Source organism: Perissodus microlepis, chromosome 11 (assembly GCF_051167445.1).
Source record: "Perissodus microlepis isolate ML-2025 ecotype Zambia chromosome 11, ASM5116744v1, whole genome shotgun sequence".
NCBI lineage: Eukaryota > Metazoa > Chordata > Actinopteri > Cichliformes > Cichlidae > Perissodus > Perissodus microlepis.
Genome location: NC_140471.1, coordinates 16,245,656 through 16,273,184, shown reverse-complemented (window position 1 = coordinate 16,273,184; position 27,529 = coordinate 16,245,656). Strand labels below are relative to the sequence as shown.

General features: G+C 40.6%; 1 protein-coding gene across 1 annotated transcript in view; it reads right to left on the bottom strand.

Moving 5' to 3' along the window:
- Nucleotides 1–799: 799 nt before the first annotated feature.
- Nucleotides 800–27,529, bottom strand: part of me1 (malic enzyme 1, NADP(+)-dependent, cytosolic) — an 80,323-nt gene continuing 53,593 nt past the window's right edge. Inside the window, exons 4-14 of the mRNA XM_084943136.1 lie at nt 22,103–22,178; nt 19,847–20,008; nt 13,366–13,469; nt 4,569–4,678; nt 2,783–2,880; nt 2,364–2,477; nt 2,141–2,246; nt 1,856–1,998; nt 1,581–1,754; nt 1,386–1,484; nt 800–1,295 (exon numbers count right to left, since the gene is read on the bottom strand). Coding sequence (XP_084799262.1) covers nt 1,128–1,295; nt 1,386–1,484; nt 1,581–1,754; nt 1,856–1,998; nt 2,141–2,246; nt 2,364–2,477; nt 2,783–2,880; nt 4,569–4,678; nt 13,366–13,469; nt 19,847–20,008; nt 22,103–22,178 — 1,354 coding nt within the window. The 3' untranslated portion in view covers nt 800–1,127. The remainder of the gene's footprint in view (nt 1,296–1,385; nt 1,485–1,580; nt 1,755–1,855; nt 1,999–2,140; nt 2,247–2,363; nt 2,478–2,782; nt 2,881–4,568; nt 4,679–13,365; nt 13,470–19,846; nt 20,009–22,102; nt 22,179–27,529) is intronic.

Sequence of the window (27,529 nt, the reverse complement as noted above, 5' to 3'; positions counted from 1 at the left end):
AAACCAAACACAGCCTTACAAAAGTCAATTATGTGTTAGTTTTATAGCTCCTGGGGCTCGCACAGCCACAACTAATAACTGGATGGTGTTGACATTGAGACATATTGATCCTCAGGTCAGAGCAGTGGTTGCCCAGGGCAGATTTGGGGATTTTAAATGGAGGCTGGAACAGTGAAAGTGTAAGGGGAAATTTTTTTTTTTTAATAAAGATTGTCTCTCAGATTTTTTGCCCCGGGCGAGACGCTGAACACTGGATGCTGACTGGTCTGGTTGTTTCTTTATTGATTTCACACTGGGATGGGCAGTGGGCTCACCAAGGCCTCTGGTACTGACTGTCTGGCGAGTGATTGATTAATTAATTCATGTAAAATCCTCCTCAATTTAATTCAAAAGGCACCAGAAGGACAGCAAATCACAGCTGGACAATAAAATATTTGGATTGAATTTGGCTCTCTTTGATACATGTGTGCCTCTTTTTTTCTGCGTGACACAGTTTGTGAATGCATCTCTTTGTTTGAATTTGCTATTAACAAATATGCGCCAAACGAGTTTTCAGCTCAAATCACATTATTAAAAACATACATAGAGAAAGGTGATTCAAAAGCCAAGATATGTATAAGCGCCCTGTTCCACTGCAATGACATAAGGTGGCCTCTAGAGGGAGGCAAAGCACAATATCATTCAGTGGCAGGACCTTTTACACAGCGATTCTCTACAAAACTCAGTGAAGGTTTTATTCAAAGTCTCTGTCCATCTTTGCCCTTTTGTCAGTACAAATGTGATCACTGAACATGGAAAATATTAATCAAACAATGTTTATTTGAGAAAGAATTTTTTGATTTCCACTGGTACAGTCATAATGCAACATCATGTTACAGACTTTCCTCAGATTATTGTGAAAAGATGCCTTTGGTACAACACTTCATGACTGCTTTGTCTTGCAGTACTTTTTAAAAACATTCCAGTGCTTTTCAATATTTATGTGTTGTCGTCACTTATTTCACAGTAACGCATATCAATAAGAAAATTCTAAACAGAGCTTCTCTCATATCCCAACATCACATCTTGATGATGACAGTGCACATCAGTAGTCACCATGCCTTCCCAGGGTTTCTATGTCCAGTGCATTAAAGTTTGCATGACTGCACAGTCATGCTGTCCTCAGGCCAGCGGTACGAGTCAACAACAAAGTCATCATAGTCAGAGCTGTAGGACAGTGAGCGTATATAGGCTCCTTTGTCGGACGGTTCAGGGCGAAGTGTGGCCATGTTGTGCTTGTAGGCAAACTCCATGATCTGTAACACACAGGTTTTCATTGTTTCATATAACTGGACCCAGATATGACAAGATGTATCTCCTGCACTGTGTGCATCTGCTGAGCTCACCTTGACTGCCAGTTTGAAAGAGACATCCCTGATGGTGCTGAGAGGAGGATACAGTCTTCCCTCTGCTAGGTGCTCCTCAGTCACCAGCTGAGCAAGAGCCTGTTTCAAAGCAAAGAAAGAGCAGGTACTAACAGAGAGCACAACAAATTGAAAAGGATGCATATAGACTATAGACTGTGTGAGTGAATGTTTTACCTCTGCTGCAATGAGGAATATTTCCTCAGTAATGTGCGGTAATGAGCAGGCAGTGACGCCCAAGCCCACACCAGGGAAGATGTAGGCATTGTTTCCCTGACCAGGGTAGAAGGTCCTCCCATCAGGCAGTGTCACAGGATCAAATGGACTACCACTGGCAAAAATGCCACGCCCCTGCAACACAGAAAAGTATTTATAAAGTATTTACAATGCCTGTTTTCATTAGGGATGATCCTTCAAATTGGACACGCATTGGGATGCACAGTCTTCAGCACCTCTGTGAATGTATAGCACTGTTCAGCAGTACATTCAGCTTTGCTGGTCGGGTTGCTGAGGGCAAAGATGATGGGGCGTTCATTGAACGAGGCCATGTCCCTGATGATCTGCTCAGAGAAGGCTCCAGCAACAGCTGCCACACCTGGGACAGTAATGTGCTGTTTATTCCATTTGGCAACTTTTAGTTGTTTTAGTCTTCATTTTCAGCATATTCAAAATGACCTCACATTCTCACTGTAGTCTACAAATGCATTGGTGACAGATAACATTATACAATGTTTTACCTATGATAGCTGTAGGTTTCAGTTCCCGCACCACATCCTCCAGTTTCTTCATCTGTGGGTGCTCGTGTGCGAAACTCTCTTTCTCATGAGTCAGGTGGTCCCGACCCTGAGAATGAAAATTAAAGGTATTCAGTTATTAGTAGAAACGTCAGAGAACAGAAAAAAATGGGTCTGAGTTAAATATGCATGTTTATAACAGATGTTTGCAGGTTAAGTAAGGTACCTTGACAATGAGACCTTTAGAATCAACCATCCAGATCTTTCTCATGCACTCCTCTTTGGAGAGCCCCTCCTTCACCATGGCCATGGTGATCAGTTCAGCAATCCCCATCGCTGCCTGTGAGCAGACAGAAAGGATAACAGTAGGATGGTGGGAGCTGATTGGCAGATTTAGTTTCACATGACTAATCCTGCCATAAAATCGCATCAACCTCACAAAAGAATATTAAACCGTAATGTCTTCTTTGTGTTAGAAAGTGCTGCTAACTGTGGTGAAGAGGATTGAGAACAGTCTTGATTAATGGTAATGAAATCACTGTACTGTTCACTAGTCAGAGTGCTGGTGCTCTCTTTTTACAGCAGAATTAGGTATGTTCTGTCAGCATTAACAAGTCTCTTCTTCAGAATGAATTTTGCACTCACCTCTCCTGCTCCTTGGAACACAATGGTATGGTCACTCATTTTGCTTTTGGTGATGCGAAGGGCGGCCAGTAGTCCTGCTACTGCTACTGCAGCAGTACCTGCAGATTAAGACAGATGAACTTTAGTGCTTGGAGATAATGCAGCTTCACAGGGTTTTTTTTTACCGCAACTCTTCCAGTTTTACATTCTGTGTGATAGAAACATGATTCCATAACCAAGCGGAACACATGGGATAAGAGACTTTGTATGCGATCCTGTCACACGATCACGTCATGTGTCATCCAATCTTAGCTGAATGATAACTAAAGTATGAGCTATTGCAGGACACCAAAGTGGTATAGAGCCCAGATATTGAGAGGTGAGGTGTGCATTTAACTTTCTGGGGACACTGCATCATTTTGACTGCAAAGCCAAGCAAGTGACAAGACTCTCAACATAAGTCAGCAGAGGCATGTATGAGGGTAGACTGCTAACCTGAGTCTGCTGCTCAGAGGCCAGGAGAACTCTGCTTTGAGAGACATTTTTAAATAGAACCTAATAACTATTTTTGAGATTTTCTGACTCATTCTTATCAGGACTCAGCTTATCTTAAAGACCTCATAGTAACATATCACCCCATAAAGCACTCCTCTCCCAGACTGCGGGCTTACTTGTGGTTCTTGGGTATTTGAAAGTAGAATGGGAGGCAGAGCCTTCAGCTTTCAGGCCCCTCTTCTGTGGAACCAGCTCCCAGTTTGGATTTGAGACACAGACACCCTCTCTACTTTTCAGCTTAGGCTTAAAACTTTGCTTTTAAGCCAAAGCTTCTAGTTAGCACTGGATCAGGCGACCCTGAACCCAAGCGTAGTCACATTTCTATAGGCCTAGGCTGAGGCTTAGTTCTACTTTACTAACCTCTTTTCACTCTCATTGTATTTATACATCACTCTGCATTTAATTATTAGTTATTATTAATCTCTGGGTCACTTCGACAGCGTGTCTTTTGTTCTGTCCCTCTCTCCTCATCCCCAACTGGTCGCAGCAGATGGCCGCCCCTCCTTGAGCCTGGTTCTGCTGGTGGTTTCTTCCTGTTAAAAAAGAGTTTTTCCTTCCCACTGTCACAAGTGCTTGCTCATAAAGGGCCATCTGATTGTTGGGGTTTTCTCTGTATTATTGTGTATTGTATTGTATACTGGGTTTTTACTTTAGCCTATAAAGCACCTTGAGGCAACTGCTGCTGTGATTCTGCACTATAGAAAAAAGATAAAATTGAATTGAAATGTAACTGAATTCTTTGTTTAACAACACCTTACAGAATCCAAAGAGGCTGTAAGTAGAGCAGAATGTGAGCAGGAGCAAACTTCAGTGCTGACTATTTTTATTCCTATTGACTTAATTTTTTTTTTTTACTGTATTCAGTATAAAACCTGAAGTTAAAGTAGGAGTTTATTATCCTTATAAAGTCTGACTGTTTTTCATGTGCAATTAGCTGCCCTCAGTGATGTAAAAGTAGAGACTGTGACTCTGCAGTAACATTCCCTTCAGCAGTAAAAATGTACCTACAGCTAAAAAAAAAAGCTGTCCACTTTTTACATAGCAGGCAAGCTGTCATTAACTTAAGTGTTTTTTAGTCTTCTTAGGGCTGGTTATTAAGGATGCTAATGAAAAAGTCACAGGGAAAACTTTTGGAAAGTTAAAAAAATACAAGAGCTAAAGGGCAGTTTGGTTTTGACATCTGGTGTTTTTCTTCAGCTTTTTATCAGCTGTACTGACGACTGGTTTATCCATCCGTGTGTGCGTGTGTTACCTTGGATGTCATCGTTGAATGTGCAGTACTTGTTGCGGTACTTGCTCAATAGGCGGAAAGCGTTCACATTGGCAAAATCTTCAAACTGAATCAGGCAGGCCATTCCATACCTGTGAACACAAGAGCCGCATTACATCAGGCTGAGCCAAAACGGAGGATGAAAAGGAGCAGGGGAAGGAGAGTCGCTATCTTAACATCTCAAATTCAGCCCACACGTGTACAGAGAGCATTTTTCTTCACTCCAGAGGGAGATGCTCGGCAACAGCACTGCTGGCTTTTGGTGCAAAAAGTTAACAACTGATTGAATTCAAGGTCTCAGCTTACAGAAGAGCACTGCTTTGTAAAATGTACAACAGCTGGTCACAACGAGCTTCAGTGAGAGAGGTCAAACATCCAATAAAAGTCACAAAAAAGGTGAGATCGGAGCAAAAGAACACCGAGCAGTGTTGGGCTCGGACCGCCTATCACATGCAATCAACACAGGAGCCGGAGCTTATGAGCTCCTACAAAAAACTTTAAACAACCAACCAAACATCAGCCCAGCATTTCACATCTGTAAACAAGATATAGCAGCCAAATGAAAGTTTCCATGTCTTTCAGGGATTTCCTGATTTTTGGAGAGCAGAAAAATGTTTGCAGATGTAGGAGAAGGAAAGCTTGGCCTGGTGTTTGTTATCAGCATACTCGAGCTTGGTTTCTTTTTTTTAAAGTGTTACCCTTATTGCAGTCTTTGACACTTTGGATTATTTTTATGTTAATTTTTGATTTCTGCTTATATTTCATTATTGCTATGTTATTTGAGTTCTGATCCTCTTTAGTTTTCTAGGGTTTTTGTACCAGTTTAATTAGTATTTAAATTCTTGGTTTCCATTAAGCATCAGTTCCTAACCCAGCCATGGGGGGCTACAAGCCAGTGTACTCCTACAGCAGTATTGAGCCCAGGCCTGTAACAATGTGGAGGGTTGCATCAGGAAGGGCATCCACCCTAAAATCTTTACTAAAGCAGACATACAGATCATGAAGAATAAGATTTCCATACACTGGTTAACAATGAACACCACCGGTGCTGTTGACCAGCGGACAAGCCGCTTTGGTGACCCCTAAAGGGAGCAGCCAAAAGAAGAAGAAGTATTACGTTTAATTTCTTATTCTGAGTTTCCTCTGTGTTTATCAGTTAGTAAACTGGGTGAATGATGCTGCATTCAAAGCTGAACTTTATTGACAGCTCTAGATGGTCCAGCTAGTGCTAAAAAGTCCGTCTATGCTGAAATGTCAAGGATATAGCTCTGTAGTCAAGAATCACGAACTTCTCTAATTTTGTAAGAAACAGCTGTCACAACGTTTTTTTTCCTTTCTTTTTTAAGCATTTTATGTAAAATACAGTCTTTAAATAATTTACATAAAATTATACTCTCTTAAAAAAGAAAAAAGAAAAAGCACATCTCTCATCCAAAAAACTTCAGACTCCTTGGGCTCAAATGCAACAAGCCCACCAACTTTGAGTTACATCGCATGAATGGATGTCATAAAAGTGAAAAAACAAAAAACCACACACCTGCCTAAACACAGATTCCTGAATTTTTAAATGAGATGGCACTCTTACCTAAGCACACACTGTAAATAGCTGTGTTTTTATTTGCTCCCAGACATTCGCTTCGCCCCGTTCTTCTGTGAGGAAGAAGACTAAAACAGATACAGATGTATACAGTCACAGGTAGAGAGGCAGATAAAATATAGCATATGAAGCTGAGAGCTTTGCCATTCTATTTTATTTTGTAATGGTGTTTTAATGAAGACAGCTGGAATCTATAGTAATGATTGTGACGCAGTAGCACATGAAGCTAGTAGCTGCTATCCATGAATGTCCACTAGCTCCAAACATGCGGCTTTCTCTTTGAAGAAAAGCCTTGCACTAGGTAACGTTACAAGTACAGACCCTGCAGCAGACTTTGAAACTCTCACATTAACAAAAGATGTGTGAGATTACTGCATCAAAGTGCTTTAAGTTATGCGACTCTCTAAGAGCATTCAAGAACAGCAGAGAACTGTTTGTGCACTAAGTCAGTTTCAAGACCATAGGAACATTAGGAAAGGGTGAGGTTGTCCGAAACCCGTATGAAAAGCAGAGCTCATGTTTCAGCAACTGAGTGATGGAGGAAATTGGGGACAGGCCAAGCAAACAGAGCGAGTCTCTTCTAACACCTGCAGCCCTGTCAGTGAACTGAGCAGAGAGAGAGGCCAGACGTTTTAAAATCCAAGTTCCTCACTTTCTTTTTTCTGTCCCTTTTCAGTCATTTCATAAAACCCCCATCTCGGACCACAAAGGTGTGAGATTGTCTGCGCTGTTACGCAGACGTCTCACTAAAGCTGTTTCCCACTTGTTCCAGTGGCTGCTAAACTGCTTAGATTTGGAGGACGGAGGAGGATGGAGCTGAGCGGAAGCGAGGCTGTAAAAGAACGCATGAGAAGCAACCTGAGTTCAGCTGTAATAAAACTTGATGTCCTTGTGAGAGAATGCCATTCCTTGGTCAGTGTTAATCCTCGCTGCAGCCACCAATGTCTTGTGCAGAGACTGACAGTGTAGCTGACTTACTGCCAAGACTACAGCAGTGCTGAAGAGAGAAATGTGTTTTCTATAAAGCAGTAAGCAGCATTAAAGCACAGAGAGCCTGTGCAAAGAGGAGGGATAATGAAGCCAAGAAGGGAGCTATAAACTTTTCATTGTGTTTGGGCTTCAGGAAAAAGGAGACAGGCGACGGGCGAGGATAGATGTGGCCTTGCCCAATCGCCAGCACAGCGCCCTCTGGTACGGTTTGGTGTAACTCTCTGCCGGAGAGGTCACACCAGTTCACGTAGAGCAGAGGGAGCGTAGTCCTCTGTGAGGGGAGAATAGTGCTCACTCAATGCAACTATTCTCAGCAAAACCGTCAAAGCGCTGACAGATCTGGATTCAAGATCTGAATTCAAGACAGGTCTTTTGAGAGATATTTCAGAATGACTAAGCTGGAAACACACGCATATTTATGTGCATTCACTGACCATAAACTACAGACTGACTCTCTGTGGTTGTGGCAGAAAGAAAAGAGCATCTTCCTGCTCCAATAAAGATAGGGGAAGTGTTTCTGACAGCATGTATTTGTGTGCTTTGCTTAAAACACAGCTCACATTGGAGGCCGTTTGTGAAAATCTGTTTTTTTTCTTGATGACCTGCTGAAACCTGACAATGTACTGCTTTTCCAACTGAATTGAAAAAGTGAGGACAAAAACTGGACAAAGAAGCAGGATTTGCTTTTATGTCAAGGGCAGAATCCTAACCAAGCCCAGGCCCACCCAAAAGATGAAAAAACACTCGCCATGCTCCTGACTGTGCTGTGAAAAATGCAATAATCTCTGAGCACAACTGGGGAGAGGTGCACAGGCTGTGCTAACGCAGAATGAGCCGTAATTGTACAAAAACAAAATGCAGATGTTTAAACAGAAGGTTCCACTGTGGATCCTGTGCCATCGGTTGCTACGGATTGGCAGCAATTAAATTAATCAGTCATTCAAGTCCACTTTAAACTTAAATAACACCATCAATGAAACAGTCAGTGGGCATCAGCACTGGAACAAAGAGCCGTAAAAAGAAACAGGAGAGTAGTAAATGCTGAGAACAAGGAGTGAAAAAGCTGGTATTTGAGGGCAACTCACATGTTGTTTTAATTAATGTGTACTTTTTTAAACACTTAAAGGGCTGTGCCTGGGTAACAACACAGAAAAAAGGGTCAATGTAACGTTGATAATATCTCAGTGTCATTTAGTTTTACAGTTATTTGTATGAAGTATAATTATGAATCCTACTAATTTACTGTAAAATAATTTATATGTTTCTTGCATTTACTATTGCTTTAAAGTTCAGCTTTGAAATGCTGAAATGTAGTGCGTAAGAACCTTACAATTCAAAATGAAGAACAGGACTTGCTGGGAGGTTTTGAGACTTGATGCTCATCTACATTATATAAAACAGTGACTTTTTTTTCTCTGTGTTATTAAAAAGATAGAGATGGATTAAGCCTGCCACTGGATAGGGGTGAAAGGTCACGTTTGGTCTTGGAGCCTTGCTTTATCAACAGCGGTGTCTGTTCACAGAGTTTCTGAGTACCAGAAAGGGCCTCGTGGGAAAGCCCTCAAAATGGGACAGAGGGCAGGAAAAATCAAACAGCTGTTTAAGAATGTAAAACAAGACAGTGAAAAGTCTCAATTCTCCTATGGCTGAAACCAAAGACTGTATACAAAAGATGGACTTTAACACCATGAACCAGAACAGTAGCTAACAGCAACTTGTGGCACATAGTCATTGTTTAGTCTGGTATAGAGTTTCATATGAATTTTACTGTTTTATTTAAATCACTACATTATTTTCAACTGTAAGACTAAACAAAGGACAGCCCTCAAATTTTACATACCATCCTTATCCTACACCACTGGTTGTCTCTTTTATTCCTTGATTATGCTCTTAGAGGTTTCTGATGCTGACTGGGAAAACAGGTTTTCAAAGCTTATTTGAAGATTCTGCTATATTAGTGCTAGCTTTTAGTGTAAGCCAATCATTCATCCTCCATTTCTATGATATAAATGATCATGTGAAAGCAGGTGTTTTAGTCAATTTAAATGTATAAAAACAGGAAACAACCATACAGGCAGTAAAGCCTACAGCCCAAGCTTTCCTTTCATGGGACAGGAATCTGAGCTACTGGATTAGAAAAAAATAGGTCCTATTTTTACTTAAAACCTTTTTTTCCCTGTGATTTGTGACAAAATGTTGTCAGAAAAAGAAAAGGAAAGACTCTCAGGCTCATTGTTTTCAGATTTTATAGTCTCTTGGCACTTACTGCGAAAGCAGTCTAATATATTGAGAGTAAGCGCTTACGACAATAATATTAATGTTTGACAGTATATAAAAAAAGAGAGACAAGAGCCGACAGACGCATTCCCATGTGGCGAATCACTCAGACGTTTGGTGTTATGTCTGTATATCTGAGGAGTTAACGAGTGACCCAGCTCCCACAGGAAATGTGATCTGGCTTCATCTGAGACTTAATGAAACTTGACTCTCCACTAAGAGGAAGTAGGTGGAAGTCATTTATGCTCGCACTGGTCGAGGAGGGGGAGACTGAAATCAGAGGAGAAGATTTGAACTTCTTTTGGTGCATTCATGATGGCTGCAAGAGCCAAGGTGGACCTCAGCAAAGAAGGTCACGGACAACGGTGCTCTGTCCAAACACAGCTGTCGAACCAGTGTGCATACATGTGTGTTTGTGTACACACACACGGCTGTCTGCTCCCTCCGTCCCTACAGGGGTTTGTGGCTGAGGCCTTAATAAATTCCCAGCCCCCTCTCACTCTCCAGAGAGCAAGCATCTCTCAGCACACATTATTTCCTCAAATCCCTGAGCCGTCATTAAAAAAAAGGCACATTCTGCATTCTTTCTCTTTTCCTCTGTTGGTCCTTTTATCCATATATACGTCCATCAGTCTGTCTGGCTGTTCCTTAGTCTCTCATTTCAAAATTTTTAATACATTTGATTGCACTCCTATAGTTTTTGCATGCTAGTCAGAATTATCCATGAAATACCCTTAAGTCTATTTCTGTAAAATACAGCACAGCCCTTCCTATGAAATGAACAACACTATACAGTATGTCAGAGTGTACTTTGGCCTCCAAGGGTCTTTTAATGAAATTTATTCATCTAGGGTGTTTTTGATTTCTCCTCTTTCAGCTCTCTGCATGGTTTCTTCATGTAGGAGTCTCCAGGTAGGGCCCTAAAACTATTTTAGGCACACCTTGCAGGTCTCCAAATGGAGCTCAAATACTTTTGGCCTATCCATTGTCTTTCTCCCCCTCCTACGAGCCATGCCTTCTGGTTATTAGTCTGTTTTTACTTTCCATACACTGACTTTTATCTGATTACTGTCGCCCTAACTGAAGCAATCAAAGGAAAATTGTTTTCCCCATTTGCAATAATTTATGCTTGGCTGTATGGCTCTGTTCTGGGATCTCCTCTCACTCTAAGCATATGTGAAAAACATCAGGTAAGCACAGCGGCAGCAAGAACAGAACAGCGTCAGTGACAACACAAAGCAGATGTGGATGTGTGTGCATTGCATTGAATCATATCTGTTATTAATCTCTGTCTCTCTTCCACAGCATGTCTTTCATCCTGTTTTCCTTCTCTCACCCCAACCGGTCGCAGCAGATGGCCGCCCCTTCCTGTTAAAAGGGAGTTTTTCCTTCCCACTGTCGCCAAAGTGCTTGCTCATAGGGGGTCATATGATTGTTGGGTTTTTCTCTGTATCTATGAAGCGCCTTTAGGCAACTTTTGTTGTGATTTGGCGCTATACAAATAAAATTGAATTGAATTGAATTGAGTATTTCAGTCGGCTATCTGTTATATTAATTATACATTATTTAATATAATTCATTATCATCTCAGTGTGTTGGTCCAGTACAGGACTGAATTCTTGAATACAGCTTACTTTAGGCCTTTCCTTTTTGAATTCCTGTGTCTAATACTAAAATGGCACAGATGGCATCTAAATCAAACAATTTCCATTTACTTGTTTATCTCACTGGCTTCATCTGATTTTTATTTATTTTGTATTTTTTTTGCCCAAATCTATCTTTTAAAGTAATGAACACTTTATTGTGACCTCTCTGGGTTTGGATAACTTTCTCTAGTCTCATTCAGACCACCACTGTGGACAACTGTGATTTCACAATAGACCACAAACTTGCACAAAGGGCAAAGATACTCTTTTGTGTCAACCCCACGTGGCCTCGTGCTGGTGGTCACCACTGGTGATGGGACGCGGCTATGACCCACAGACAGAACAACCTAAAAAGTTGAGATAATTCTTAACGAATCCAACAGAAAAGATGTCTGCCCCAAACTTGGCTCTGTGGACTAATATTTAAATTGAGATGCACTGTTTTGACACAGTGGAAGAAATCCAGGGTACACCAGAGTATGCAGGTAGCCATCTAAAAGTAACAGCAGTACCTGAATAATCACAGTAGTTCAAAAGGAGCTGACCTTTAAGTAGAAAGCAGAGAAATTTAAATCTGGTAGCCTATGTTTCGGCTTTTTATGGCCATTTTTTAAATGGTATTCTTTTTTTACTTGAGTCTAAAAAAGTTTAAATCATTTTCCAGCTTTTTAAGGAAAAAACCTGTAGAGCTGCAATGACGGTTGCAATGCAATGAAAGTGGATTTCTAAGTTTGAAGCAAATTATCAAAATGCTGAGCAGAAATGTGAAGTTCAAAGTTTCCGAACCCCGGCAGAGCTGTGGCTTACCCTGTGCTGTGGGTGTGTGCAGCAGCAATGAGATTATGAGATAATTACTTTCATTTCTGCTAGCAGACAAAAGCACCACTGAACCTGATTCTTTTGTGGAGTTGGGAGTCTGGCCTGAAATCAAACAGCGGGTTGCATCACCAACCATTTGCCTTCGAACTAAGAAGTATTCTTGAAACAGCGGATTAAAAAGACTTCTCCTTATTGATGATGAGTCAATCTGGAGTATTTTAGTTCACGTTTAGTTTCTTAGAAAACTAAACATGAATATTACTTAAAAGACTGCAGAGCTGTAATCATTCATTGAATCTCTGAGCCCATAATTATTCATTTTCCGCCAATCTGGCTCCTTTGGGGAAAAAGCATTGCTGTTCCCTGTAGTTGGGAAGCTACCCGGTTATTAGAGTCGTGGCTTGCTGTTGCCAGCTGGAGGAGGCCCAGACCCAGACTTCTCCCTCTGGACTCCAGCCTCCCTGGGTTAGGATGAGGCTCTACCAGCCGTGTGTGTGTGTGTGTGTGCGTGCGTGTGTGTGTGTGTGTGTGGTTGTAATGGCTCCATGGTACACAGACATGTCTGAGACTCCAGTAAACACAGGAGGTACCAGTCCCAACAAGAAGCAATAGCATGTCCACAATAATTTTAGGTCAGAAAAGCAATAAACTTTAGCTCTGATAATACAAATCAAGTAAGTGACCATACAAGACACTAAATAGTTCAGTGCCTTACTGTGGCTCCAAGTGAAAGAAGCCAAAGCTAACCACTAATAAGGTTTTGCATGTCAACATGACATCACAGATCTCAATTACAAATTCTCTTTGATTGGGAATAACACGACCAGATACTTTCCCTGCACTGGATTACTGGGGTAAACACACAGAAAAGGCACATTCCTCCACAAACCAGAGGTCTCCACCAGTTGTGTGAGCGTCTTTCACATCCTTTGTCACATTCTCCAACCATTTAGTATAAACAAGTTTATGAGAAACAACAAAGCTTTCCCTTTATCCTTGAAAGAAAAGAAAAGAGCTCGATCTTGATTTATTAATGAGAAACAAATGTTTGTGGACAGGTCCAGAATAGTTGCTGCCTACTCAATAGCTAGTCAGCTGGTTTCAGTCTCTCTCAATCTCTCTGAAAGAAACATGCCAATAAAATAAAAAGCTTCACTGACTCTCTGATCACTTTTCAATAAGCCAATGCTGCCACTCAGCCAGTAAGCAAGAGTTTTGATGAATATTTCTTAGCAACCTAAACTTCAGAAAGGTTCAAAGAAGGTGAATCAATGTGACTCAAATTCCAGACCCCTGAATCCCATGAAATTTGGCTGCATGGTAAAGCATCCACTGACCATGCTAAACTGCTTAACGTTTTCCCTTTAAGAGCGCAGCGCGCTGAAATGGCGATAGCAGGCCGCAAAGAGGAAGTGGGCAAATGATAAATTGAAGGTAAATATGACCATACCTGTCTGATACAGCCTTCATAAATTCATCCAGCAGGTCATTGTAGGCCTGGCCTCGCACTCTCTTATGTCTCAGTCCAATGTAGAGAGGGTCTTTCAGCAGAGCCTGTAAAATCACAGGAAGGAGAGGAAAGGGCAACACATGAGAGAAGAACATAAAAATCCTAGGAAGACTGAAGCTATGCAAAATAGCACTCCTAAACTGATACTGCAGAACCAGAGATATTGCCTATTTTTTTACCCTACTCTTTGTCAAACTATGCAGTAGTTTTGGGGGTTTTTTTTAACTAAAGATTGTAAAGTGAATCCAATTAAAAATTTCCACTTTTCCATCATCTAGAATGAAAGATAACAACTGATGGTAGAGACAAATGAAACTAAGAATGTAAACGTGTGACTGCGTGAGCTATAAAAAACTGTTTTCTAAATGTACAGCAACTAAACAGTCAAAGGGACCCTTCAGGCTGAGGAAATGAAGGATTGACCTTTGACCTTTGAGTGAAGTGATAAAAGCAAGTGTGTGTTTAAGAGACGGGGAGCGAGGGTGACACTGTTGTTTGTTAGGTGAACCAAAATTCCTCACTAGAGTGACAGAGTGCCCACAAAGTCTGCTTTGATGCATCAGGGCATATTTCACCTGAAATCTGACATGGTCAGGGATGGAGGAAACAAATTACAATTGCTCTCATGTCTGTAACAAAGCTGATTTTCGTGTGTGCACACACAAAAATTAATTGGTAGGAAAACGTCTGTAAACACTCTTCAGGAGAATTCATGAGCTCAGTTGCAAGTTTTCAGGTCATGAAGTTCATTTTGTAAATGATCAAGTAAATGAGTAAAGTAGTACTTTTTAAGAACAAACATGACAAAATGTGTTTCAATACAAAATAAGATTTAAAAAAAATTGCTTATTGGGTAACGACTTTTCAGCTTGCAATGTCCTTGTTTTCATAGTCAGGCCCTTTCCCCATTTGTAAAGTCTATTTCAATACCAAGATGGCGACAGTGAGAAACCGTTTTATCATTAATGGTTTGTTTTTTGTATCTCATGGTCCAGCAAACGATAGCTATCTAGTTTTGCTACTTAAGCCTGAGTTACACCCACCACCATTCTGGCTTGATCTACAACCTGCTTCAGATGATAGATAATGATGGGTGAAGAGAACTAAAATTTAAGACATTAGTAATAATAATATCCTGTGATAACAAGTGTTTTCAGAACACAACCTGAAGCACAAATTCAGGTCTTTCATCCTCCAGCATGGTGCACCTGTCACATGCAGTGTCTAATAATACAAAAACCAATTTCTAGCTAAATCTACACGTGCTGCACTCTATAAACACTGACTTCATTTGTGATGACCAAATTTAGGGGAACTGGTCCACAGTGCAGTCTTGCCTCGCTGGGACAGACGACCTTTACTTATGGAAATGGATAATTAAAGGGTGGCACTACGATCAATGCGGCTTGGAGAAGGGAGAAGCCACCTTTCCATGGCAGGGTCGATAGTCACCATGTCCAAGAACAGCTCAAAAAGCTTATTTAAGACAATATTTATTTGAAGTTGACGAGTCATTTCCTGGCAGTGGTGGCCAAGTTCAACTGTAACCAAAACAAGCAAAACATTTTCATGTGGTCCCACAAGGGTTCTGATATCCCTGATATCCGAGGGAGCAGCAAAAGTTTTTTGTGTCACTCAGTTCATTTAGTAACTGCAAAAAAATCAAACCCCTGCTTTTTAAGGTGAAAGAGAAGAAGTCGTGAGTGATTTTCAAGTGTTCTGACCCCGTTGACACTGTGCTGAACTGTTGACATGAGTTGTCTTTCTGTCCCAGATTATCTGCTGCTGATTGGCTAAGCTGTCCTTTGTGCTGCACAGGCCCTCTTCTCTCAGAGGGGATTAGTCCTCGTGTATGGCTTTACAGTCTGTGCTTGTGAGACACAGGAGCTCCTATTTCACTCGTTTCCACACTGAAGACTTCAACTTCAAGATAATAATATAGATCTATATTCAAATGACTTGTTGTGCCTACTTGAGTTTAATATACGTGTCGCATACAACATTAAACTTTGAATAAGAGGTGAAACAAAACTGAACATTAACACTGCACATCTTCTACCTGTCTGAGTCAGAAGACACCCAAGCGCTGAAGTCTGATAGCCCACCCAGGACTCGCACAAACAGCATATTGTTCAGGATGACATCACACTCTCATTTCAGCATGAGTCAGACCCAGAAACAGACAGACAGACACAATCAGGGGAGATAACAGGGTGAAGCAGAGAGAAAAAAAATGAGACTACTGGAGAAAATGTTTACTTTCCTTCATGCTGTGTATCTGTTTCTGAAACCCTCTCCCTGCAAGCTCAAGCTGCTTTGTTTGCATGTTCTCTGTGCGAGAAAGCAATAAGAACTGTCCAGATACAGATATTTTATTGCCGGGTCTCACAATAGTTTACACAGCTCACACATGTGCTGCTTAAAAAATAATAGCAAGATAGCTACAGAGCATGCTCATAAACTAGTCCAGTTCTAGTTATTAGGAGGAGTGGGCTCAACACTTCCTCGCAATCCATCCATTATCTTAAACACTTTTTAAGTTCAGGGTCACAGAGGGTGCTGGAGCCTATCCCATCCGTTCTAGGGTAAGGGCAGGGTACACACTCGACTGGTCGCCAAGCTATCATAACAGTCGCTCACACCTACAGCCATTTTAGAATCACCACTTAACTGGGGGAAGTCTTGGGACTGTGAGAAGAAGCTGGAGTACATAGACAAAATGCAAACTCCACACAGAAAGACTCCAGTTTTGATTACAACCAGCACTGCTGTGAGATGTCAGTGCTAACCAGCACACCACCAGGCACTAAATCTAACATATAAAGAATAAAAGTACATTCTAATTCCTGCAGTGACTGCTGTCCTTCAGCCCAAAGAAAGCAACATACAGCTGCAACACATAAATAATGGAGCCATTATGCTCGCCGTGTCGTGTGCCGAATTTGGCATCACATTCTGTGTTGCGCGCCACAATCTTTGTGCTTCGGCCAATCGTGCACCTCTCGATTTTTGTAAACTGGTACGCTGCGCCGTGGTGAAGACATGAGTTTACAATCGTGTTGCTTCAATGATTTTGTTGGAACAGTTTGAAAACTTGAGAGTTTGTGGAAAAAGTGCAAAAAAACACTCGAAAAAGTCTTGGCTTCCAGTTCTTAATAATAGGGTTCTTAATATTTGTAGGTTGTTTTACAATCCTTATTTGTGTCGTGGATTATATACAAAAAGCACTCATCTCAGGGATGCTACAGGAAACCTCCACCATACTAGTTGGCTGCTCTAACCTCTGGTCTTTTTTTCACTCACAATGCCCACCTAGGGTTTTTAGCTGCCCACCAAAATGGCTAGATTCAGCACTTCTCATAAGGTGAAACAATCAATATAATTTTAGTTAAATTCAGTTTTATTTATAAAGCATTCAAATCACAACAACAGTTGCTTCAAGATGCTTTTTATTGTGGGATACAGTATTAACAAGAAAGTCCAAATATCAGACAGCCCCCTATCCTCATGCACTTGGAGACAGTGGGAAGGAGAAACCTCCAGCCGAACCAGGCTCAGCCGTCTGCCATGACCAGTTTGGGGGTGAGGGGACTGAGACAGGACAAAAGACGTACTGTGGAAGAGAGCCAGAGCTTAATAATAACTAATGATTAAATAAGTGAAAGGAGATAAGGGAAGAAGAACTATGCCCCACAGTAGTCTAAGCCACTCTGATGTTTGTTATCAAGACAAATATGGAGCTATAGTCAGAGGCTGGTTAGCTTAGCTCAAGCAGAAAAGGTGGAAACAGATTAAAACACCAAATTTACACGTTGGTACGGATTACCATGTAAGGTGTTGGAGTGGTGTGAGTTGATTGTGTTACCTCTGGACAGAGATGTGCTTTGGTTTTGCTAAGCTATGCTAAACAGTAAAGCTGCTGGCCTTACAGTGGCAGCAATCTTTTCATCTAACTCTTGGCATGAAAGCAAATAAGTCAGTGTCACAAAATGTGAACTTTTGGTTTAAAGAAAAAACAGAGGTATGTCTAGCTTGTGGGGGCCTGCATTCTTGACTGTTTGGATGGATGCCTGCCTCTCTCTACCCCTACATCCACTCAAGGACACACATAATCCCATAATAACAGCCATTTTAATAATTAGCTAGTTCTACCACTACCACATAGCCTTCCACCTCCATCTGCTCCCATCATTCCTGCAGAGTGAAGCGAGTTACCAGTGGCAGCAGGCAAGCCTCCCTTCCATATCAAACTGGTCCTGAAGAACCACACATGTACACACTCACATAGCAGTCTATTTATCCTATTACGTCTCATTTATTCTGTCATCTCTTTAGAATAACAGAAAAATGGAAGTCATCCATGGCCAGGCAGACCACAGAAAAAGCTCTTGTACAGCTATGTATAGGTTGAATGAGCAGCAGAAATATATATCTGTATGTTTGTGAGTGTCAGACATGTATAGTAAATCTTATATCTAACACAACATTAAAGGAATGTGCTGACAAAGAAAGACTCTTGAGCTCCTTTTCAAGATTTAAGAAGATTAATATAAATCTAATACAGTGGTGGTGAAGTCGCTTGAAAAAGCAATACATTTATCAGTGTATGTGACTCAACATGGAGCAGAAACACTCAAAAAATCCATCTGAATCCATCTGTTTCATAAGGCCTTAAATCTTAAACAATCTAAAAATAGTCTGAACATATAAATATGAGATATGTGAAGTTCTCCTCTTTGTACAAGCTAACAAAGCATCTCTAAAATAATCAACATCCAACTGAACTGAGATTAGCACTGTACTACAAGAACTCCTCCTTTATAAGATGGCACATACTTAAGCAGTCAAAAAACTGTGTCACTGTTTTGGAATGAGGTAAAAAGACACTCTGGGATAAGAGCAAGTATGGATCAGGACATTCTATAAAGACCTGTTAAAGCTGTGCTGTGATGCCCATAAATGTCTAAAACTGCTGTCATGTACCCAAAGATCTGCAGACAGTATTATCACCCTAAAATAACATCACTTAAACAGAGCAGAAGATTCAATGTGGAAAACTAGAGTCTGTAGCGATGACAGTACGGGAAAAGGTCAAAAGGCAGAGCAGGCTTATAAAGATAAAGAGCTGAGGTGCAGGACTTGGAAGAATGACTTATTCCGGTTAGAATGGCAGGAAAAAGACTAATGTAATATTTTTTATGAGGTTTCCAGGAAGAGAGCAGTGTTTTTGTTGTTATTATGCAGGGGATTTTTGCTGTGAGCCTAAATTCTCTGATGACGACTGCACTGAGTAAATGTTGTCTACAGTTCATCAAAGAAGACATCACCTGCATGTTCTCAAAGGTTTTCTTGGCCTCTGTCCAGTCTTACTGCTCTTTGAATTTCTTCCTGCTGCTTAATATTTCTTCCTACACTTTATTTGCACACTCCACTACTCTTTGAAACGTCTCATCCTTAATCCACTTGAGACATCTGCTTGGAATGAAACTAAAGCCCAGGACTGAGTCATCCAAAGATGGTCTTGGAAAAATGAAGGATATCTACTGACGGATGGATCTCAGCTGTGCTGGGCACACATGCATCTGAGTGTGCCACGCCCTTAGCCAAGGCCAAGAGTTGTGTATATATAGAAGCACACGAAGACTATTCTTAGTCTGTTTAAGGCTACACAAACACGTGCTCCATGCCCGGTTTGCATCGTCTTTCAGAGCTGCTGACATGCAGAACAGGGTCCATAGATGGATGACTACAGCTCTGTTGGCTGCTACAAACTGGCAAAGAGTAAAGGTGCTTTCCCAATTGGCACCCATCAATGGAGCTGCTAGCCTTGGTTAGGTAAAGGGTATTTCCTGGTTGTAAAGTGTGAGATTTGTTTTCCTTTCTCGGCTGACTTCTAGTCTTGCCCACCAATGGGGGGATTAACCGCTCTAGCCCAAGGCTATTTTATTGAATTAGTTGCTGAAAAAAACACACCTTAATTTAATCTGTAAAAGCCCCACACTGTTGGACCAACGTGAACAATCTTGGGCTTTATGGATGAATGACATGGGAGAGAAGTTTAAAAGACGTTTTTCACCATGGCCACAAACGAAAACAACTTGAAGAGGTCAAATACTTCTAAAGAGATACAAGGTACTTCAAGAGACAACAACTTAATGAGCCCGTCATTCTTCATCATAACCATGTAGACAGCCAAGTGTGCCATATATTGCACTGCTTAGGGTTTAATACTAAATATCTCTCTCAAAGGTTACAAAATGCACGTCGCAGTACCTCTAAAGCTCACAAATCAACATGTCATTTTATCTTAACCTTGTTTGTTTAAGTTCTTTTCAATTCAGTAGAGTATTATAAAAGTACCAGAAAAGATAGAAAAGATGCTGCTGTAGGGACTCAGTCATATTCAAAGCTCAGCATTTACCTCATTGTCTGTGCCAACGTCCAGCATGACAGGTAGGCACTGCTGTGGTGGCATACCTCCACAGGCTGTGTAAAGGGCCAGCTTGCCAACTGGGATTCCCATGCCATTGCAGCCGAGGTCCCCCAGCCCGAGGATCCTCTCTCCATCCGTCACGCACACAGCCTGTTAATAGATTAAACTGTCAGCCATAAAAACAGCATACAGAGGTCACACCAGAGATCTTATTATCTTATTATTTTTATTAAAAATCTGTGCGTGGTTCAACTACATTCTGGTTAGAAGAAATCACTCAAACCTTTTTTTCCATATTTGGGATATCAGATTCTTGCTAGTCACATTAAATTTGCTTAAATAAATAACTTTGCTTAGCCTTATTTTGTTCCAGCTCCAAATTTCTTCATCAATACAAGTCCACCCCACTACCAGAAAACATGTTTTTTTCCTCAGAGTGAGCCAGGCACTCCTACACCACCTGGCTTTCCATTCACAAGTCACTTTACTTATTAAGAGATAAGTTTCTCAGTGGGTTGTTTCCACAGTATATATATATAAAAAACAGTTGTGTAATGTTTAATATCAGCAGCAGAACAGTTTAATGCAAAATGTTCCTAATTTGGAGTGTTTTTCTGTTTTTCTTTTTTTCTTCAGTTCTTTTTTCCAGCACTGCTATGACGCAGAAAACTCTGGCCCAAGGATTTAACAGCCTTTTTCTCCCATAATCTGAATGTTTAAAGAGTGCCGTTAGCTTTCTGAATTTAAAATCCACAGCACCCTTACTAAATACCATTAGCAGCTTGTTTTTTCTATCACTTGCTAATATGTGACAGAAAAGCAGCCAAGTCCTGTCAGTGGATGGCTACCTTGGCTCCAGCGTGCCCTCTGTTAAAGTAGGGCATATTAGGCGAGCTTATCATAAGACCACCCTGACAACGAGAGGCGGCATGTCAGTGCCGAGGTAAATGCCCTGCTGTTGACAGCTGCGAACAGGTGGCTGAGGCTGCAGGTATATTTGACATGCCAAGAATGCCTTCTGGTGTCGTCATTCTAAATATGGCTAGATTATGACTTGCACATAGTTGTGCTATACACAAGATTAAAGAAATAGTTGAGGTTTTTGGGAAATTGGCCAGTAAGACAGGTCAAGGGAATCAATGCCAAAGTCTTCCAAGCCCCAGAGACTACTGGATTTAGAGAGAGCCCCTCTAATCATCTTGAAATATTTAGTGCAGTCATACTGTATTAAATGGATAATCATGCATCTCACCATTAAATATCACCATCTTATGGTTTGTATATGGTCTTATTTTTAAAAGAAACACCTTCAGTATACTTTAGTAAACAGTTCAGTATTTTATTTTCTTTCCATTAGCAAACAGTCAGTATTTATTTAATTGCATAAAAGGACCAAAGCCAATACTTCCCAGCTTCACAACCCTGTCATGTAATAATGTCAAGTCCCATCTTTCATTCATCATGAAATCTCCATATAAAACACAATGTAGCTGACACATGGTCATGCACATTTCCATACCTCGTAAATATTTCACATCTTGCCTTATTTCAGTCACCAGTATTCTTCCGTCCAGCTGGTAATCACTTCGCCGGCTTTCAAGTTGAGTAAAGTTAAACACACCACCCATTAGCTTGTTCTACATCAATCACCACAACACTACAACACTACTCTCCTTCTGTTTTCACACCCCTTAGTGTTAACACAGCACACAAGCACTACACATTTGAAAGCAGTGGTTTTTTGCTATGCTGTAAATCTCCATGCATTTCAAACTGTCATGGCCCTGGGTCTGTGACCCAGCATTTTATGTTCTGAATTATCATTAATAGTCTCTGATTTCATTGTTATTTATAGTTTCTAGTCTCTTGGTTTCTGTCTCTGTGCTTCCCCTGTGTTCCTTGTGTCACGTCTAGTAAAGGGATGTTTTCATGTCTGTGCTTCGGATTGTTTCAGTGTCAGTCTGTGTCTCTGTGCATGTCTTGTGTTTCCTGTTTTACTTTGATAGTCTTATATGCTATGTTAGTGTTTTCAGTTTTGCTTTCCCCGGTCTCGTTGTGTGTGGACAAAAAAATATAATAACAATAGTACCAGACTTTTTTTCTATCTGGAACACATGACAGCAGGTGACCGCAGGACATCAGAAAAATAGACCTGAGCCAAAGATCACCAAAAATAATTACATAATTTTAGCATCAGTGTTTTTATAACTCTATCACTGCTGACCTTATGTTTGAGTTATTTACCCTTATGTCCTTTTCTGGCCAGTTCTGTAGTATTGAAGCAATGTGACCACGGTCATGAATAGTGATAAACAGCCCCCTAGAACAGAGAAAAGCAGACATTTTACATTTTTAGATATTAGACAGTTAACCAGAAAATCCTCTTTCTCAGTCTTTAACTTTGACATTTCTGCTCTATCAAAGCAAAATGTCACTAAGAAAGTCTTGGCAAAAGAATGGCAACACATCAACACTTTGTGCTTAAAGAACGAGCCTGAAATCTTTACCTCAGTAACTGTTTGAAGTGAACCGCTATTTCATTTCTGCTTTCTTTCTTCTGAACAAAACTATGTTGAGTATTGGAGTAATGTTAAGCCCAGGGCTTCTTCAGGGACTTTGCTTTGGACCCCAAATATTCACTGATCTTAGTCCACCTAACCCACCCAACCCTACCTGCCTTACCAAACCTCCGTCTTTGTTCTTTGTTTTTTTCTCACTTACATCAATGTCCTTTGCTCCAGGACAAGGATAAAGAGATCTCCTCAGTGTGTGGGGTCCCACTATAGTACCTTTCCTATTTTACTGACCCATCTGGTTATAGTATGTAAGGGCAAAACCTCCCTCGTATCCCAACAACAGTAAAAACATCACTATTTATAAGGATCTGCTCATAAAATGAAAAAAAGCATCCCAGATCAGTGCTTATGGTGGAAACCAGGAGGAAAATGCAAACAGTATGAGACACTGTTAAATCTAAGAAAAAACAGAGTGAGATGAAGAGAAAGACATAAAAGTGTCAAATAAAAAAAAGGCTGTGATATGGCAGGAAAAAACACAGCAGAAAAGATTAAATTAAAAATTCAGTGGATATCCCACATGTGAACAGCCTTGAAACAGATGCTTTAATTAAGTGCACTCGATATAGTTGTTTTCCTTATTTTAAAATAAACTTTAAAACTCTATCTATGTATCTATATATGTTTTATTTATAGACAGACAGGTAGATAAACAGATAGATCCACCTTCAAATAATGAGCTTCACAATAATACTAATTGTGAATCAGTTAGTGTAAACCTCTGGTATTATCTGTGAGGACAAAGCTCAGACTCAGGGACAGCCAATAAGAGGAAGGTTGGGTTAGTGGCAAAGTGGCAGAGTATAAGATAAATATGCAATATTTTGAATTGTGAATCAAAGGTACTCTAGCAGAGTCCTGGAAATGAGCAAAATGGATTCAATTTAAACAGCTTTAAAACCACATGCTCAATAGCAAATATTTTAAACCAAACCATCAGCTTTTAGGATAAAGTTTAGCCACTTCTGAATTAAGATGTGTGTGTTTGGTTTGAGCAGGGTAGCTGATCATGCGATGACCACATTTAAATGGAAGAGATGCTTATACGTGGTAAACAACATCAGTAGTCCCGCGGCTCTCCTGGCTCTCCACGTGTCCTTCTTAATCTGTTATCGAGGAGGCCGGGCTCATACACAAAACGCTTTTTTGAACTTGTTGTTTTCAGGCTTTTTGTTTTGTTTTATTTTATAGCCACTACACACAGGGCTCACCTTTAAACATGACTATTGGATTTACTATACAGCAGTGCAACTACTCCATGAAGCAGATACTTCAAGTGTAGACAGTAGTGTTTTGTTGTGTAGCATGGCAAAAGCTGACATTAAGAGACCATACGTTTGCAAGAAAGTAAAATGTCAAAAAATGTCATACATATTTTTCTTAAATGTTTTTTGAGCAAGACCCCAATGTATTAAAACTCAGTCACACCCAACCCAGTGAGCACTCCACCCTATACCAGCTGAAAACCTCAGACCTGGAGTTGGTAGTTCTCATTCTTACCATTTCACGTTTCTCAGCTACAGTGTAAGCTAGAAGTCACCACCTGATGAAGCCAAAAGAATGACATCATCAAACTCCCATGCACCCTTAAATATCATGAAGAGGACAAAGAGCTGATATAGAGTTCTACAACCAGAACAAAAACCACATTGTTCCTCTTGAATCTTAGTTCACCTAATGGACAGATTCTCCTCTCCAGTATCTGGGAGCTTCCCAGAGAGGGTGAGGAGTGAGATCCCCCTGAAGTTACAGCATAGCCTATCAGCCATGACCTCCATGTCATATTGGAGAGAAACATCAGCCAGGACAGCCCCACAACATCCAGAGCATTAAAAAAAGCAGGACAACTGTCATACACCCCAGGCACCCTGTCACTTAGAAGTTGTTTAACTGCTTCAGTGACAGGCGGCCTGGATTGATGGATGAGTTTCTGCATTATGTCCAGGAAAAAGAAAGTTTATTGGACAACAGATACACAAATAATAAATCAGTCAGGCTCTAAATAAAACAAACAGAGCATGAATGACCTAAGACACTGTCTGTTGCAAAGCCTTTAAAAAGTGCAGTGGTTCCTCTAATAAAAAGAGGTCTGGAGGTCAAATAAAGGTCACATGGCCACAGACATCTGGCATTCAAAAAGTTTAAACTCTTCTGACGCACATCTGCACGCATCTGCACATCTATGCACAAAAATGTTCAAGAGCCGGTTCAAAAGCAGCGCGGAGAGATCATTAAGAGAGTCTGCAAAATGTCTGCAGCTGTAAGGGGCTGTAGGGATCAGGACAAGAGCGAGGAGAAGGAGTGGCCTGCTGTGTGTGTTTATGTGAGGCCAGGAGGACATGAGCCACTGCCAGCAACAGCATTATGATGATTTTTTGGGGAAAGAGAGGTGATGGAGCTGAAAGGTTGACCTCAAAATATGACTGTTGGAAAACAATTTGATACAATGAATCAAAGCAGACAGGCTGGCTGGCAGTAATTCCTAACCTCTGTCAACCTGAATATTACCAAAACATTTCAGGTTCATGTTTTTCATTATTTCTCTTCCTCCAATACTAATTTTCTGACACTTTGTACTTTCCGGGGAGCTGTAGACCTCATGACCTGAGCCACTCCTTTGAGCTTAATCAGGATTACAGCTCATAGAATAGTAAATAAATGTATCTCATAACGTCACAAGTCATAGTGTTTTAAATCCATCATCACTGTCTATCTAGGCTAATACATCTGGAACACTGATTTTACATGGACAAACCAAGCTGGATGAGTCACTGTCAATATATGGCAGCTGTAAGGGAGTTGTGTATGACATGAAGCCTTTCACCCACAGATCAGGGAACAGTACTGTAAACTGTGTGTGCAGTGGACATCAACACACAAACAAAAGGGAAAAGAGTGTGTCTTGCATATTTGTGTGAGAACATTGTTGCAGAATGAAGTCATTGCTGCTAGTTATAGGTTCAGATTTGGGTTGAGGGTAAAGGAAAATTCCACCCTCTGATAGTTTGATCGTTGCTTAGCTAACAAGAAAAAATAAGGTGGACCGCATAATTTCTTGGCCATAAAGATTTGTGGCCAACACTGATATTGTTTTTCCTACAACAATGATTTCAAACTTTCTTTGTAAGAAGTAAATCTGCTGCTCTGTCAGATGAATTCAAAATGTCTTGCAACTAAACCTTTCAGCAGTTATTTATTCTGTGTATTTATACCACATTTTTTGTTATATTCATTTCCTATTTGAATAGCTCATACATATTTATATCAACCTTTCATAGAAAGTTTTATGTAGTCTGGAGTTTTAATGTTTATTCTTATCTACATTTAGTTTTTCTACCATAATTTCCAGCTAAGGAATAACTAGCGTACCCTTTTTTACTCTTTTATTCATTTTATCTAGCTATTTCACTATTAACGCTAAATGGACTGATTCTTAGCGCTTTTCTACTCTTTTGGAGTACTCAAAGCACTCTATACAACATGCCATATTCACCCAATCACACCCAGTCTCACAAGCACTTCCTCTAAACTGAGTGATCCTAATTCAGACATTCATACTCCGATGAATGCATCAGACAGCAACTTGGGGTTAGTATCTTGTCCAAGGATACTTGACATGCAGACTAGAGGAGCCAGGGATCGAACCACCAACCTTCCGTTCAGTAGGTGACTAGCTACAGCTAAGATCATCCCTAATGTATGTTTGTTCCCTACTTTAAGTAAACCATTCTGGCCATCTATCTTATCAATTTAAAGCTTAACAATTAAATGTTTCCTCTTACTTTTTACCTAACGGTTCCTCCAACTTTTAGCTAACTTTTAGCTAAGCAACTTTAGCAATTGCTGTCACCAAAAGATTAACAATAATTTGGCAACTATAACTTCAATTCTTATTTGATGGGTAGTTTTTCCAACACTATAAATTCCTGTTGTTTAGGTGTAACACATGAAGCAGTAAGTAAACAACATTTTAAAAATATTTTCACAGTAGTTGAACAATCTTTAGGCCCATTCCCAACCACTGGAGTAAATATCTCTGGTTAAGAGGCACATTTTCATCCTCGGATTGATGCTTTGGCTTCTACTAAATGATTTCAATATTCCATTTTTTTAAAGTCTGCTTTTTAATGTGCCTGTTTGTGTGTGTGCATGTGTCTGGCTGCTGCTGATATAATAACCACAATGAGTAGCAGACGCCCTATTTTCTAGATGAGAGGACAGCCACAAAGCATTGAGCAGCCACGTCTGGCTCCTCCAGTGTAAGAGTGTGGAGTGAACACAGAAGGTAAAGAAAACACCCTGATGGGCCGAAACAGCCCAACGGCTGACCTGCAGCCCCATACAAAACACACCCCAGGGATTGTGGCTGCTGGACGCCGTCGGGAGGGAAAGCTGCTTTCTTCACCATGACCCCAAAACACACCAGAACCCCACGAGAAAAGCAACCTCCAATCTCTGACCCGTGTCCACACCAAACCAGCCACCATTCTTCACTCCCGCCGTGTAACCTTAATCTTCGCCCTCAGTTAGCAAGGTTCAACTGACACAATGGACACAAATCACTGAGAAAGAGTGTGAAAACAATGTTAAAGGTCACAGCCGCGCAATATGAGAATTTGACAACTAATTAAGCAACAAATCTAGCATGAAAAACTTTTTTATGGTTTGTCTCTGGCCACTGAGGAAAAACATTATGACAGGATTTAGTTCTTGATTTTAAAAACTCCTTTGAAGAGTCTAACTGAAGCTGAATGGCGCCTGCATGTTACTAGTGTGACTTTGCCCAGAGTCAGGAGGTAAATGTCCATTCAGTCGAGAGGATCCAGCGGTGACTGTATGACTTCAGGTTTTTCACTTAAAAACTAAATTAACGAGATTTTCTTGGCAGAGCCTTCAAACACACACAACACACAGCATAAAGGCTACTGATTCATTTAACAATTAGAAGTTTATTTGCTGTCTCTAGGCCACAAGATAAAAAATAATACACAATATTTTAGAATTTTAGTCTAGCTGATCCTTCCTTAACTGTGTACACTGTCTAGTAGGTGCATAATGTAATATGCATATGCATCGTGGAAAATTCTGGGCTCAC